Source organism: Schistocerca nitens, chromosome 1 (assembly GCF_023898315.1).
Source record: "Schistocerca nitens isolate TAMUIC-IGC-003100 chromosome 1, iqSchNite1.1, whole genome shotgun sequence".
NCBI lineage: Eukaryota > Metazoa > Arthropoda > Insecta > Orthoptera > Acrididae > Schistocerca > Schistocerca nitens.
The window spans coordinates 1,008,118,737-1,008,136,066 of NC_064614.1; the positions used below are offsets into that span (position 1 = coordinate 1,008,118,737).

Consider the following 17,330-nt stretch of genomic DNA (forward strand, 5'->3'; position numbering starts at 1 on the left):
TGTCAACTAACATTACAAGTGGCCAAATGCCGAAACACACCAAATATGGTTCAACAAAGGTAACATGATGATCACAACAATCACAAAAATGCGTTTGTGCAGAAGAGACAGTTTGGAAATGGTTGTTGTGATCAGTCATAATATATTTATTTGAATTAACCTAGTTACTTCCATCAGCCACAATGCCAAGTAGAGCTTGGCAGTGGCAGGAGATATGGCATGAATTTTTCCAACTGTACATGTTTAGCAGTTCAAATCCACTGAGTATAACCACTCTGGTGTAGAGAAACTTAACCATTGGTGTAGAGAAACTTAACCATGTACTATTTATAAACACTACTGGGTGGCCAACATCATGCCTGCATCATTTTTTTCTGTCCATGAAAACTTTTTCGTAATGCATAAATTGCAGGAAAATTATAAATATGTTGACCCAAAATCGTGTGCAAATTAACACTGTGGACATAGGAAATTTGACAAGAACAGTATAAAATGTCGTACATGGTGGGAAAAGATCAATTCCAGGAACATAAAAGCGGGGTTATACTGTATTAAGAAAATGGTATCAAGTATCTCAATGAGATGTTGCTCATATTTCACTTACTGAGCTCTGAAATCAGATAAACAGCAATTTATGAAAGAAAGTATGTAGGTTATTTTGTAGTAAACAGCTGTTGAATCGACATCAATAAGATTTTTTTTTACGTATAATGTAATGAATAATCTTGGTTAGGGTGAGGGAGAATTCTTGCATCTGTATGATGGACATAATTTTAAATGTGAATCTGTGCAGTCACAGATTTTTGAGCCCCACTCAGTTTGTCATTTCACTTTGTATTGAGTTTAACGTTTTAAGTGAAAAAGGAGGAGGAGGAGGAGGAGGAGGAGGAGGAGATAGAGATTAGTTTAACATCCTGCCGACACTGAGGTCATTAGAGACAGGGCCCAAGCTCGGATCGGGGAAGGAAATTGGCCACGCCTGGCATTTGCCTGAAGTAATTTAGGGAATCATGGAAAACCTAAATCAGGAAGGCTGGATGAGGGCTTGAACCATCATCCTCCCCAATGTGAGTCCAATGTGCTCACCACTGCACCACCTTGCTCAGTTTTAAGTACAAATATGCAGTTTATTCCTTTTTGTTTAGAACGCTTTGAATGGGGAGGGGCATTAATGAGCAAACTATGGTAATGTGTGTGGCTAGAATACAGAAAGTTAGTATTTCTGAAAGACAAGAAATCTTTAACCATTTTTTACTCTTAAAGTATCTGAAACAAAAGTATTAGAATATATAATCCGATCCATGAACTATGGCAGTTCACGTAGCTCAAGACACAGATGGGGATTGCATTGTTGCTGGTTCCATGTGATGGTTGCAGTAAGCGCATACATGTTTTCTGTATACCGTAAAATGTGTTTCTCACTTGCTTGTTAGACTTTGTACTTTCCACCAGCATCAGCTGCGACAAAAAAATCACTGCATTACTCACTATGATCATGTTTAATATTTGCATTGAGTACGATGTTCACAGCAGCACAGCAGAGCGCTGAGAACACTACTGAATGCTCATTGGCTATCAGAGAATATGTGATGTAGAGAGGGGAGAGAGGGGGAAGAGGGGATTTTTCTACTCCTCTCCTCCTACTTGCCCATTGTAATTATCCTCTTTTAATTATTGGACTCTAGGAGCAACACTTTCCTGTTTTTCCCCCTTCAACATTTCTCTGCATAGGTATGTCACCTCTACTGCACAGCCCTTGGCCTTACGTTAAGCAACTCTTTGTCCTTTCTACATACCTATCAGCTGCTTCATACCTCTTATATTTGGGGGAAAACCGCACAGCCTGATATAAATAATATTATCACCTTTTTGTTAATTGTTTTTTGCATAACTGTAGTCTCAGTGTCTCATATTGGTTTTCATTCTTTTCTGCTCTCTAACTGCACTAGTGAAATTACAATCCAACTGTAATGCATATTTTGTACATTTAGTAAATTTCTCCCCACTAGTGACTGCATCACTTCATATACTATATATACACTGATGAGCCAGAACATTAAGACCACTGTTCGGCACGACAAAGAATGCCATCTGGTGGCATTGTGGGCACATGATGTGGTAACATAAGTATGTGAGTGGACAAGCATGGATGGGGCATCACCCTAGTGAAGATATGGAATGCAAATGGAGAAATCCATGAATGTAAGTGACTTTGGCAAAGGGCAGATTGTTACATAGAGTCTGTGAACAAGTATCTCGAAAAGCAAAACTGGTCTGATATTCATGAGCTACTATTGTCAACATCTACAGAAAGGGGTCAGAGGACAGTGAAACTACCACTAGACGTTAAATGGTTGGATATCCACGACTTTTCATAGAACTTGCGGTTCATAGGCTTGGCTGCCCTGAAAGTGCAGTAGATTGTGGTATGTGGCAATTCTGCTGAAAGAGCACAATGCTGGTGCAAGTAGAAGTGTTTCGGAGCACACTGTTCATCGTACGTTGTTGAACATGGACCTCCAAAGCAGACCACCCTGTGTGTCCACTGCTGACCTAACAACATTGTCAATTATGACTGCTGTGGGCAAGGGACCATCAGGATTAAGGTAAATCACATTTTTGCTACACTAGGTTGATGGTCATCTCCATAAACACTGCCATCCAGGCAAGAGTAGCTCAAAACTTGCAGTGCACCACAGACAAAGGTTGGTGGGAGCGCTATTATGCTATGGGAGATATTCTCCTGCACTTGCATGAGACCTGTGGTTGTAATCAAAGACATGCTGAATCTGCTAACTACCTGTGTCCCCCTACATGCTTAATGTCTTCCCTGATGGCAATGTCCTCTGTCAGCAATATAACTGTCGTGTCTCTGAGCCAGAATCCTGCTACAGTGGTTGGAGTAGCATTATAGTGAACTCACATTGATGTCTTGGCAGCCAAAGTCAGCTGATATAAATCCTATGGAACCCATCTGGGTCACTACTGGGCACCATCAACCATGTACACAAATCAGCAGCCCGATATTTACACAAATTGCACAACCTGTCCATAGACATCCACATACCTCCCAACAAACTGTGGGATCCCTGATACACAGAATCAATGATTTATTTCATTCCAAAGACGCACAAACATGGTACTAAGAAGGTTATGGGGCAACTGAAGAATGGGATACAACCCGTTGGCTTTCACCAATGACATTATAGTTCACTCATAGATATTACTGTCTTTACTTTTCAGTCATAGATAATGTCACATACCTCCATAAACCTACTAACAAAGTGTCGGGCTCCTGATATGTAGAACCAGTGATGTATTTAGTTCTGAAGATAGACAAACAAGTTATTAAGTAGGTGGTCACAATGTTTTGGCTCATCAGTGTAAGATTTCCACAATTTCTGTGTTTCAAGATGACACAGTATATAAAATAATAGTTAAATATGGCAGAGCACTTCAACACGTAGAGACCTAACAACACACATTTACTAGAGACACATTTCAAGGTGTTTTTTTTATTATGATCAATAACACATCAGTCTCAAACTTTAATCTATGTATAATAAGTAGGAATTGTTTACCTGTTTTAGAATCCCAGCTAGTAATAAAACCATCATGTGAACCAGTGTAAACAGTCTTCTTGTCTGGACTCAAAGCAAGAACTGTAATAGGCTTATTGTGTCCCTAAAATTATAGAAGCATGCGATAAGATGTAATCAGTATTTTCCTAAAGCAAACTGTGCCTTAACATTTAAAAATGCTGACCAGCAACTAATGACAAATTCAAGAATTAAAACTCAAAATCTAGTAATAATAGTAATAATAATAATAATAATAATAAAAAGAGAAAAGTTCAAAGTTTGATTCCCAGTTGTTCCTAAATTTTTTTTAAAGATTTATTGTTTATTTCAAAGTTGTCAATGCTCTGTTTACAATCTCATATAGCCCGTGGAAAGAATGAACACCTATTTCTTTCCATACGAGCTCTGATTTCCCTTATTTTATCATGGTGATCGTTCCTCCCTATGTAGGCCTGTATCAACAAAATATTTTCGCATTCGGAGGAGAAGGTTGGTGATTGGAATTTCGTGAGAAGATTCCGTCGCAACGAAAAATGCCTTTCTTTTAATGCTTTCCAGGCCAAATCCTGTATCATTTCTGTGACACTCTCTCACATATTTTGAACTTTTTCGATGTACTCCGTCAGTCCTATCTGGTAAGGATCCCACACTGCGCAGCAGTATTCTAAAAAGAGGACGGACAAGCATAGCGAAGGCAGTCTCCTTAGTAGGCATGTTACATTTTCTAAGTGTCCTGCCAATTAAATGCAGTCTTTGGTTAGCCTTCCCCACAATATTTTCTATGTGTTCCTTCGAATTTAAGTCGTTCGTAATTGTAATACCTAGGTATTTAGTTGAATTTACGGCTTTTAGATTAGACTGACTTATTGTGTAACCGAAGTTTAACGAATTCCTTTTAGCACTCGTGTGGATGACCTCACACTTTTCCATGTTAGGCTTTAGGTCTCATTTATCTGGATGGGTAATTCAATTCACAGGTTTGAGAAAGGCAATGACATATCACCTCCAACAAATACCCATGCCTAATAGTGCCTTGTAGTGTTCACATCAATTTTTAGGTAATAATTTAGTAACAAAGGATTGATAAAGGATTGAGATAAAATAAAATTACAAACATGTCAGGAATTCCATCCAGGAAGAAAATTCAAGAAGACCATGGTTTTATGATAAACCAAAACTTAAAAAAACAATACTTGCAATGAAGGTTGAAATGATGGACAAACACTGACAGCTGGAGAAAGTGGTCACAGCTTATCAAAATCAATGCAAAGAAATAGACAATTAAAAATGTGTTCTAAAGTATTTGTTGTACAGCAAACAAAAACTTTCTTAGTGCAGATCAAACATGAGGCAATAATGAACAAGGACACAGCTTTCGCAAAAAGCAATAGCAGTAAAAAAACATTATCTAAAAGAATTACTGTAATACAAAATTTTTAAAAGCTACCTTTATCACTCTTATGGGCTTTTCAGGGTTGTTGACATCCAAATAAGTAATGAATCCACTAAGGGAAACAGTCAGAAGGTACTGTCCTTGCCACAAACAAGATACCTGAAACAAGAATCTTAGTTATATCAGTACGTCACCTGGTAAAATCCAATGAATTTTTTTTTTCATAATGGATCTGAGCACTATGGGACTTAACATCTTAGGTTATCAGTCCCCTGTCTTTCCATAATCAACAACAAATATTTATTAATATAATAGAGGGAAACATTCCACGTGGGAAAAATATATCTAAAAACAAAGATGATGTGACTTACCAAACGAAAGCGCTGGCAGGTCGATAGACACACAAACAAACACAAACATACACACAAAATTCAAGCTTTTGCAACAAACTGTTGCCTCATCAGGAAAGAGGGAAGGAGAGGGAAAGACGAAAGGATGTGGGTTTTAAGGGAGAGGGTAAGGAGTCATTCCAATCCCGGGAGCGGAAAGACTTACCTTAGGGGGAAAAAAGGACGGGTATACACTCGCGCACACACACACATATTCATCCACACATATACAGACACAAGCAGACATATTTAAAGACAAAGAGTTTGGGCAGAGATGTCAGTCGAGGCAGAAGTGCAGAGGCAAAGATGTTGTTGAATGACAGGTAAGGTACGAGTGGCGGCAACTTGAAATTACCGGAGATTGAGGCCTGGTGGGTAACGGGAAGAGAGCATATATTGAAGAGCAAGTTCCCATCTCCGGAGTTCGGATAGGTTGGTGTTGGTGGGAAGTATCCAGATAACCCGGACGGTGTAACACTGTGCCAAGATGTGCTGGCCGTGCACCAAGGCATGTTTAGCCACAGGTGATCCTCATTACCAACAAACACTGTCTGCCTGTGTCCATTCATGCGAATGGACAGTTTGTTGCTGGTCATTCCCACATAGAATGCATCACAGTGTAGGCAGGTCAGTTGGTAAATCACGTGGGTGCTTTCACACTGTGATGCATTCTATGTGGGAATGACCAGCAACAAACTGTCCATTCGCATGAATGGACACAGGCAGACAGTGTTTGTTGGTAATGAGGATCACCTGTGGCTAAACATGCCTTGGTGCACGGCCAGCACATCTTGGCACAGTGTTACACCATCCGGGTTATCTGGATACTTCCCACCAACACCAACCTATCTGAACTCCGGAGATGGGAACTTGCTCTTCAATATATCCTCTCTTCCCGTTACCCACCAGGCCTCAATCTCCGCTAATTTCAAGTTGCCGCCACTCGTACCTTACCTGTCATTCAACAACATCTTTGCCTCTGCACTTCTGCCTCGACTGACATCTCTGTCCAAACTCTTTGTCTTTAAATATGTCTGCTTGTGTCTGTATATGTGTGGATGAATATGTGTGTGTGTGCGAGTGTATACCCGTCCTTTTTCCCCCCTAAGGTAAGTCCTTCCGCTCCCGGGATTGGAATGACTCCTTACCCTCTCCCTTAAAACCCACATCCTTTCGTCTTTCCCTCTCCTTCCCTCTTTCCTGATGAGGCAACAGTTTGTTGCAAAAGCTTGAATTTTGTGTGTATGTTTGTGTTTGTTTGTGTGTCTATCGACCTGCCAGCGCTTTCGTTTGGTAAGTCACATCATCTTTGGTTTTAGATATACAAATATTTATTACTCGCACAAATGCTTGATTTTATTACAATGCACTAGAAACTTACAATATTCACTATGAATTTGCTACACATATTTATTTGCTTTGCTAGTGTGCATTTGCTATATATAGGGTCATCTTATTATTTTTAATGGACAGATTTCTTGCACTAATATTTAACAATTTCCTTCCTTGCATGAAACAGTTTAAGACAAAGAACAGGTAAATACAGTGCAACTCATAGAAATTATAGGTTGCTTTGAAAAAAGTTTTTTGTGTGTAAAATATTTCTAATTTATGTTAAACAATGGAAAAACCAGGAAAGGAATAATGACAACATTAGGAAAAGAATAGACTGCAACTCACCGTATAGAGGAGGTGTTGAGTCACAAGTGGGCACAAGAAATTGACAGCTATACACGCAAATTCTCATTCTAATGTAGAAACACACACACACACACACACACACACACACACACACACACACACAGCATGGATAAATCTGGGTGTAGGTCTATAGGTGAGGCCTTTGGGTAGGACGAACTTCTGTGGAGCTGAAGGTTTTGGTGGAAAGATTAACAACAGTGTTACAGAACTGCTTTGGCTCTGGATTTAGTGGAGAGCTGGTAGGGAATTTCGGGGGATGTGGCAAGTTGAAAAGATCAGCTAGACAGGGTTTACGTGCTATGAGGAATGGACGAGGAGGAACTTTGTGGGTAGGATAGGAGTTGTGTAGTGGTGCCCAGAGGCGGCATTAGGGTGTCACCTTTCATGGAGGTGGTGTTTGGAATCCTCCTCCAGGTGCTGGAGAGCAAGGGATTCAATTTAAGAGATGTAATGAATTGAGTAGGGATTTCACAGTAGTAGTATCTTGCAGAGTGAGGGGAGGTGGTTCTAGGATGCCTGTGCCAAGGACATGTGTTTCTATAGTACCAGTTTTGTGAGGGCCAGGGATTAGCTGAATCTGAAAAGGTGGAAGTCATTGTGAAAGGAGGGGCGCAATCCAGAAAAAGTAATCTTTATGGTTAGGCCATTTGGGGGATTCCGTGGTTTAGGCAGCATTTGGGAAACAGGACGTGGGACTGGGTTTTAGCTAGGGAAAGAGACACTTTTCTGAACTGGTGCAGAAAGATGGAGCAGGGTCCATTGTGGCAGGAATAGTATAAAGGAAGCAGGAATGCTGCAGAAATGGGTAAAATAGGTGTTGATCTTTTTGAGAGGAGACTGGTAACAGAAAAGGAGTTGGATAACAGAAAAAATGCATAAAAAAACTCACACAGGTACATAAAAATATGCAAAAATAAGTGGTACATAAAAATATGCACAGATATGTACGAATATGCACTGATATGTAAAAATACGAAAGAGTGTGTGAAACCACATTAAAATACACAATTATAACTACCAGAGGAAAGAATATGGGGCATCAGGTGCTGCATCAACAATCTGCGCAGTCATGAAGCCTGTGTTATATGCGGACGATTGTTGATACAGTGAAACTTGGAAGCAGATTCAGTTTGGAAGGTGGTGAATAAACACAGGAAAGAAGGGACACAGAGGAGTAATGCCACAGAGAAGAGTAACAAAGGAAAACATCACAGGATTGTAGGATGGAAGAAAGCCGTTTGGCAAAAAACAAACAATGGAAACTTCAGATAGGAATACCAACAATGCAGGAAAAGGTAATCTGCTACACACCGTGAAGAAGGTACATTAAGTTGCAGACAGGTGCAGATGAAATACATTTACATAAGGCTTTCGCTCCACAGCCTTCTTCAGCAAACACACACACACACACACACACACACACACACACACACACACAAGCACACCCCACGCACACATGACTGCCAATTCTGGCAGCTCAGGCCGGATTGCAGCTATCACATGGTATGCAAGCAGCAATCTGGAGGGAGTGGGGAAGGGGAAGGGATAGTAGTGTATAAGTGGGGGGGGGGGGGGGGGGAGACAAACACTTTCTGGCAGAGTGTGTAGGGACTGCAATGCCAACAGGTGCAGTGTCAGATGGTTGTGGGGAAGAGAGGTGGGGAAGAAAAGGAGTGAAAAATGAGAGGAGTAGGTAAAAATGACTGCGTTGGCAGAGGGCAGCAAACAAAGAGGGTGGAAGATGAGAATAGGGAGAAGATGACAGGGCAGAGGTGGTGCAAACTGATGGATGGAGAGTGTGGGGTAACATGTTACCATAGGGCCAGGCCGGGATAATTATGGGAGTGGAGAATGTATTGTAGAGATAACTCCAATCTCCACATTTCAGAAAATCTGGTGGTGGAGCGGATGATTCAGATGGCTCAGGTAGTAAAGCAGCCACTGAAATCAAGCAAGTTATGTGCAGCTACCTGTTGTGCCATTAGTTGGTCCACTTTTATCTTTGCGACAGTTCGGTGGTGGCCATTCATACTGGTGGGCAGCTGGTTGGGACTCATACCATATAAAAAGCTGCAGAGCCAGTAAATGACATGGTTGCTTCCACAGGTGGTGGGGCCCACGCCACAAGGATAATATCCCTGTGAAATTGCCAAGTGCAAGACCTGCCAAGTGCAAGACCTGCCCAGTCCACTCACCCAGCACTTTCTATTCCAGTCCTGTCACAGGTTTATCCTACCCCATCAGTATCCACACCACCTGTGAAACCAGCCATATCATTTACCAGCTCTGATGCAATCACTGCACAGCTTGTTATACTGGTGTGACTACCAACCAGCTGTCCACAATGAGGAACGGTCACTGCCAAACTGTGGCCAAGAACAAAGCAGACGACCCTATGGCACAACATACAGCTGAACATAACACACTTGATTACAATGGCTGCCTCCCTACCCAGCTTTTCTGAATGGTAAAGATTAGAGTTTTTCTTACAATGCATTCTCCAATCCCATAATTATCCTGGCCTCAACCTACAGCAACATACTGTTCCCATACCCTCCACCCAACAGTTTCCAACCTCTCTGCCCTGTCATCTCTTCCCCATTCTTGTCTCCCACCCTCTGCCAATGCATCCATCCATCTTTCCCCACTCCTCTCCTTTCTTGTTCCTTTTTTCTCTACCTTTCTGACCCATGACCTTCTGATGCTGCACCTATTGGCATTCTAGTCCCCACACACAATCCCCTCCCCATCTGTACACTAATATCTTCTCCTTCCCCTAGCCTGCATCCTCCAGATTGCTGCTTGCATCCCACATTGTAAGTGCATTCCAGCCCAAGCTGATGGAATTGGTGGTCATGTGTGCATACGGTGTGCTTGCTCTACATTAGAATAAGAGCTTTAGGCTGAAAGCTCACTTGTGTAGTAGTCTTTTGTTGTGTGTGCCTGCGAATCATCGTCTCCTCTATATGGTGAGTAGCAATCTGTTCTTTCCATAATATTATATTATTTACGTGAAAATTGTGGATACATTTTATCCCTCTAGTTTCAGGAATAACTTAACAGCTTGAAGTTATTTTTCACTGAAATTATAACCTACTTAGATACATACATACTTACAAGCACTACTAAACATAGCAAGAAAGGAGATATTCTCAGAAGGGGGAAAAAACGTTAAGATTAAAACATCCAGTTCAGCTCTTGCAACATTACCAATATATTTTTAAAAACTTTATCAAACAACCTATTTAGATGCTAATGTGAAAAATTTTGAATTGGAGCTTTGAATATCAACTTAGAATTTTCTTTATAAATTGTATTAAATTGACAGTGCAAAATAAACAGCCAATGAAAAGCAACACATTGGTTTCTAACTACTATTCATGATACTTCAATCTGTCTTTTTTTTTTTGTTACAGTGAAGTTTTTGATGCATGAAGCATTAATAATAATACACAGTTTTAGTGGGCCATGTGTTTGAGGACAACACTCAGTGTACCTTATAAAATAATTTTTACAGCAATAGTAACTAACGGAATTAGTTCTGTGAGGACACAAGAAGAACCTTGACCTTAAATTATGAACAAAAATATGTTCTGGTTAAATCCATATTGCAGATCATGAAAGCAGCACAACTGCAGGGTGAGTCACCTAACATTACCGCTGGATATATTTCGTAAACCACATCAAATACTGACAAATCGATTCCACAGACCGAACGTGAGGAGAGAGGCTAGTGTAACTGTTTAATACAAACCATACAAAAATGCACGGAAGTATGTTTTTTAACACAAACCTACGTTTTTTTAAATGGAACCCCATTAGTTTTGTTAGCACATCTGAACATATAAACAAATACGTAATCAGTGCCGTTTGTTGCATTGTAAAATGTTAATTACATCCGGAGATATTGTAACCTAAAGTTGACGCTTGAGTACCACTCCTCCGCTGTTCGATCGTGTGTATCTGAGAGCACCGAATTACGTAGGGATCCAAAGGGAAAGGTGATGGACCTTAGGTACAGAAGAGACTGGAACAGCACATTACATCCACATGCTAACACCTTTTTATTGGTCTTTTTCACTGACGCACATGTACATTACCATGAGGGTTGAGGGTGGTTTCCGTTTTCAATTACGGAGTGGAATAGTGTGTGTCCTGGCATGTCAGGCCAATAGATGTTCAATGTGGTGGCTATCATTTGCTGCACACAATTGCAATCTCTGGCGTAATGAATGTCGTACACGCTGCAGTACATCTGGTGTAATGTCGCCGCAGGCTGCCACAATACGTTGTTTCATATCCTCTGGGGTTGTAGGCACATCACGGTACACATTCTCCTTTAACATACCCCACAGAAAGAAGTCCAGAGGTGTAAGATAGGAGAACGGGCTGGCCAATTTATGCGTCCTCCACGTCCTATGAAACGCCCGTGGCCCGTAACTGTGACGTCGGAGGTTTCAAGCGTCAACTTTAGGTTACAATATCTCCGGATGTAATTAACATTTTACAATGCAACAAACAGCACTGATTATGTATTTGTTTATATGTTCAGATGTGCTAACAAAACTAACTTGGTTCCATTTAAAAAAAACGTAGATTTGTCTTAAAAAACATACTTCCGTGCATTTTTGTATTGTTTGTATTAAACAATTACACTAGCCCCTCTCCTCACGATCGGCCTGTGGAATCGGTTCGGCAGTATTTGATGTGGTTTACGAAATATATCCAGCAGTAATGTTAGGTGACTCACCCTGTATATATGGCACCAATACATACAGACATACAAATATGAATCGGACATCACTGTACTGTTGCTTTTCAGTGTCCACAACTAACCTGCACGGCTTAACACTGAATTTATGTTTGAAAGTTTTATCAGTTTGGTTTCAAGAGGTAGGAGTGAATGGAAAAGAAAATTGAGAATCTGTTAGATGATAAGTTTCGCTTTCATGTACATGTACATGTAGTGGAGAGGCAGTTCTGACATTGCACATGACAATAGAAACAACTTAAAGAAAAGTCAAAATATGTTCACAATTGAGACCTAGAAAAGGTGTTCAACAACGTAAAATGATGTAAGATCAAAATTCTAAGAAAAATTGGACTAAGCTATATGTAAAAAATGTATGTGGGGAGAGTAAGAATATAAGACCAAGAATGAAGTGTTCAGTTCAAAAAGGGCACAAGAGAGAAAAGAAGACTATTCAATCCAAACATCAAAGAAGCAATGATGTCAGTAAAAAAAAGAAGTTCAACAGTGGGATTAAAATTCAGGATGAAAGGGTGTCAGATTCCTTGGTGACATTGCTATCCCCAGTGAAATTGAAGAAGAATACAGGAGCTTTTGAAGAAATGAATAGTGTTATGAGATCAAATATGATTTGAGAGTAAACCGAAGAAAGACTTAAGTAATGAGGAGCAGCAGAAATGAGATTAGCAATACACTAATCAAAATTTATGAACACAAAATAAAGTTAAGAAGTTCTGCTACCTTGGAAGCAAAATATCACATGACAGATGAATCAAGGAGTACATTAAAATCAGCTTAGCACAGCCAAAGAAGGCATTCTTGCCCAAGAAAGTTCTGTTAGTATTAAACATTGGCCTTGTCTGAGGAAGAAATTTCTGAGTGTGTATACATGGAGCACATCATTGTATGGAAGTGAGTCATGGGCTGTGAGAAAACCAGAAAAGAAGAAAATATAAGCATTTGGGATATGGTGCTACAGAAGGATGTTGAAAATTAGGTGGACCCGTATGATATGGAATGAGGAGGTTCTTCAAAGAATTGGTGAAGAAAGGAAAATATGGAAAACACTGACAAGAAGAAGAAGAAGAGAGGATGGTGGGACATGTTAAAACATCAAGGAATAACTTCCACAGTAATACAGGGAGTTGCAGATGATAAAAGTGTAGGGAAGACAGATATTGGAATACATCCACCAAATAACTGTAGATATAGGAGAGAAGTGCTACTCTGAGATGCAGATATTGGCGCAAGAGTGTTATTTGTGATGGGCCACCGTGAACCAGTCAAAAAAGTGAGGTCTCCAAAAAATAAACAAGAGCAAAGTAATACAACCAACCATTTCGTATCGTATAAGGTGACCTTTGGCTTTAATAAAATGATTGAATCCTTCTGAGGACCGATGTTTATAAATCCTTAATTTATTATCAATAAGGCTTCAATAATAGAAAGAAAGGAAGTCTTGCAATAAAGGCCACACTGGCTCAATACTATTGCACAAATCCAAGGAAAGTGCAATATTTCATGTTAATGTTGACAGACTTTTATAGGACATTTACAGCTTTGTGAGTAGGGATACCACTGTCTTAGGAGATGTAATTAGTAATCTAGAACCCACCTTACAGCAGGTGATTGAGAGCACTCTGTAACATGAACACTTTGTGCCATTAACACAGAAATTGCCTTTAATTACTGCCTGTTTATAAATGTATATAGTTTTTCATTATTTATATGATTATACTGTATGTGAGGTTAATGTTTGAAAAAATTATTACTGATTCATGCACGGGAACTGATAGGTACAAATGTACAGGGTGTCCCAAAAAGAATAACCCGATTTTAAATAGAATTATTTATTAGGAAGAAGGGCTTAACACCAACAAATTGCATACTAAATTACTCAGAAAAGACGGAAGTTTATAAAAATCCATCATAAATGTTCAATATGTCCTCCACTGGCTGTACGGACGACATCTATCAGATAGCAGAATTCATCCCAAACTGAGCGTAAGATGTCTTCTGTCACTGAAGCTACAGCACCTGATTCTGGTTTTTAGTTCATCAATGTCACGAGGTAAGGGAGGAACATAAACACATTGTTTAACGTATCCCCACAGGATGAAATCACATGGTGTTAAGTCAGGGGACCTAGGAGGCCAAGTGTGTACAGCCTGGTCTCGCGGTGCTGTACGCCCTATCCAACGTTGAGGCATAATGGCATAAAGGAAACTGCGCACATTGTTGTGCCAGTGCAGTGGTGCTCCATCTTACTGACAGATGAAATTGTCAGAGTCAAGTTCTGGGAATAATCAGTTTCATAGCATTGCAAGATATGATTGTCCTGTTACAGTTTCTTCCTCAAAAAAGTAGGGTCCATAAACCTTGCTTTGCGAAACAGCACAAAAACACTCACTTTTGGTGAATCACATTCGTGTTCAATTGTTTCACGAGGATTTTCGAGCCCCCATATACGCACATTATGATGGTGAACCTTACCGCTAATATGGAAAGTTGACTCATCGCTGTATATCAACTGTGACATAAGTGTCATCTTCCATGTCCACGCTCCAGGTCAGCACTCTTAGCGACATCCAGCGGATTTTTTCTGAAACTCTAGACCATGCCGATTACATCTAGTGCTGTTTCAGTTGCCTAGTGACATTTGTCTCAATATTATTACAAGTTAAAATCGGGTCATTCTTTTTGGGACATCCTGTATTATTAACCTTAGTCGCATAAATCGTGCTCATCCCAAGAGTCATCTTAGTAGTAACAATGTTGAATCCAGTTTTTAAAAAAGACTGTTCGGTTTTGTTAATACTAAGAATGAAGTGCTAAAAATATCAATAAAATCGATAGTTCGTTAAAGACAGAGTGTACTTCATAGATTGCATAATCTGAACCAAAAATTTAATAATCTGCATCCTACTTCATTTCATTTTGAAGCTGTTTTTAAATAAGTACTTGAGGCAAAGTCATAATACTGCATAATTCACTTTTTTAAGAGTGTTCCACACAAGTGTTGACATATGTTACTGTACCATTGGCTTGAACGATGTTGTTTCTGACTTTATAACCTTAAATAAAAAAGAAGAAAAAACAAATAGAAAATTTTGTATAAAACTTAGAGGTTGTCTCTCCCTGTGCAATTAATGTGATTTTATTGCTACTGACTTTTTTCAAAACAGTTTACCTGTTGATCTTCAACTTGGGTGCCCATTACAAACTCAGAGACAACAGTTCTGGTTTCTACATCCCACAGTTTGCATGTCTTGTCTCCAGATGCTGTCAGTAGCTGTTTCCCATCAGGTTTCCAAGCAACCTTTAAAAACACACACATTCACCAAAAAAAAATAAATAAATAAATAAATAAATAAAGAAGATTACACTCAATATTTCAAACACAGATTACACAAAGATTTCAAAAGATATAGAAGGTGCAGAGAAGCTAACCAAAGTGTTTTTATTTACGGTAGAATGGAAATGATAATTCCTCACAAGTCTCTTATTTTATAATATCTGCCAATTTAAAAAAAAAATGCCAATGTGAGTTAATTTTTGAAGCAAAGGAATGAAAATCATTTCTATTTCTCAATATTCTTTCAAACTGTGGAGCAGTTGAAATTACACAGTTTTTAAAGTTGCCATTTTTATATCAAATGAAAGTAATTTCATGTCCAAATTACCATGCTTGTTGGAAAATCTTTTAACACAGTCAGAGAAGTGTCAGTAAGTTACACAGTTGTTTTTAGAATGTCCAAATCTGTAATTATGTTGCAATGACTAAGTCTTCACCTCATTACCTTCTTCAAATGACTAAATGAACACACATTTTCTACTGTGCTACAAAACTGGATTCTCTTCTACTGCTACACAATTCTTTGTGAATACACATTGTCATCACGTTTCCTGCATCCACCTGATCTACATCCTAAGCTATTTCAACTGAAACCAAACTTATTTTAAATCTCTGTAGCCTCAGTCCCCAATCTGATAGAACTTCCTCACCTATGGAATGCAGTGCACCAAAACGAAAATATTAAATAACTCATAATGATCATATGCCACACATTGAATATTTAATGCAAAACCTAAATTTTCTTGTCTCTTGCAAAGCAGCAATTGGTACGTAGTACATCTAGCAGATTAGAAGGAAATACAAAACATCTTGTGGGTATTCAGATGTTATTGATCGGTATGACACAACTGCAGATTACCTATTGCAGAGACCATCTAGACCTGGTTTTTTAGCTATATGGTAATATACACGGAATACCAAAAATGGTAGTAATGTATACAACTTGAATGTCTTCTTTTGACAAAGTGACAAATTTGTAGTATAGATTTCTTATGAATGTACTAATATGCCCTAGGCAGATGGGCTCAATGTTATGAAATGGGCCATTTATGGCAATATGTTGACTCAGCACTGTGCCATGGCATTAACCAGGCATTGCTGTCTGCCTGCCTGTCAGCACCCAGATGATTACCAAAACCAAGAACACTTCAGCATGTGGTACATGTAACTTTTGCTTCCACGACATCAAAACAAACCCATCTAGGCATGAATAAATACCGGCTATCTGGCCGGGCTAGACGTGTCCAGCAGCGAGTGATAAAAGTTGTCATGCAGTCATCCTTACACGACTGCCTGCCAAGGAGGCACAGCCACCACTTGACGGGCCAGGGTTCAACCTGATGCCCTTATAGCCACCAAGTCACTTGTGTGCTCACCACCAGTCTGCACCATCCAGCCGCCGGTCTGGGGTTTGCTTCCTGTACGAACGCACTTTCACTTGCCACGGCTGTATGGGACTCATCATCCTGCACGCAGTGGGCATGTACTGCCAACTGCATCATTACCAATGCCACTCAGCTGCTGGATGTGATTGTGTATGACTTCAGGACATGTGATGCCTCAGGTGCAATGACAAGAGAATGGTCCAAGAAGACATGTTGAAACCTATCCTGAAATATTTTTACACAGGAAGAAGACACCGAAAGAAATGCACTGTCAAAAATTTTAGCTGCTAAGAAGCACTGCAAGTCTTTTTTAAGAAAAGCTGAAATTTGTCAAATTCTTAGCATGCCAGGCGACAGTAGAAATTGACACCCCTACTGGCACTGTAGAAACTGCGAATGCGCAACTAGGCGCACGCGCGCAACGCGCGCACACCTGAGCACGGCGATACACAGGAAACACGACACAATCAGATCATGATTTGTAGAGGACGTTTCAGGTTACCGTTCACTGAAAGTTTCTCTCACACTGCAGTACAAACTTACTATTCTCTCGAATTAGCCACCCCAGTAAAATCTATTACAAATTATCAGTTCCTTTTTCCAGTATTGGTAAGTATTGACAATACAGATAAAGCTGAATTAATATTTATTGTGCTTTCATAAGGAATGCCTGCTAATAGTACCTTTTTTTTCCTTCCAGTTTCACAGTAATGTTGAATCCAATTACCGTTCTCAATTTAGCAATGAATAAATATGAAGAACATGATTTCCAGTCA

General features: G+C 39.7%; 1 protein-coding gene across 1 annotated transcript in view; it reads right to left on the reverse strand.

The window, feature by feature from the left end:
* Window positions 1-17,330, reverse strand: part of LOC126195538 (actin-interacting protein 1) — a 177,767-nt gene that overhangs the window by 80,709 nt on the left and 79,728 nt on the right. The window contains exons 7-9 of the mRNA XM_049934165.1: window positions 15,005-15,133; window positions 5,029-5,133; window positions 3,582-3,684 (exon numbers count right to left, since the gene is read on the reverse strand). Coding sequence (XP_049790122.1) covers window positions 3,582-3,684; window positions 5,029-5,133; window positions 15,005-15,133 — 337 coding nt within the window. The remainder of the gene's footprint in view (window positions 1-3,581; window positions 3,685-5,028; window positions 5,134-15,004; window positions 15,134-17,330) is intronic.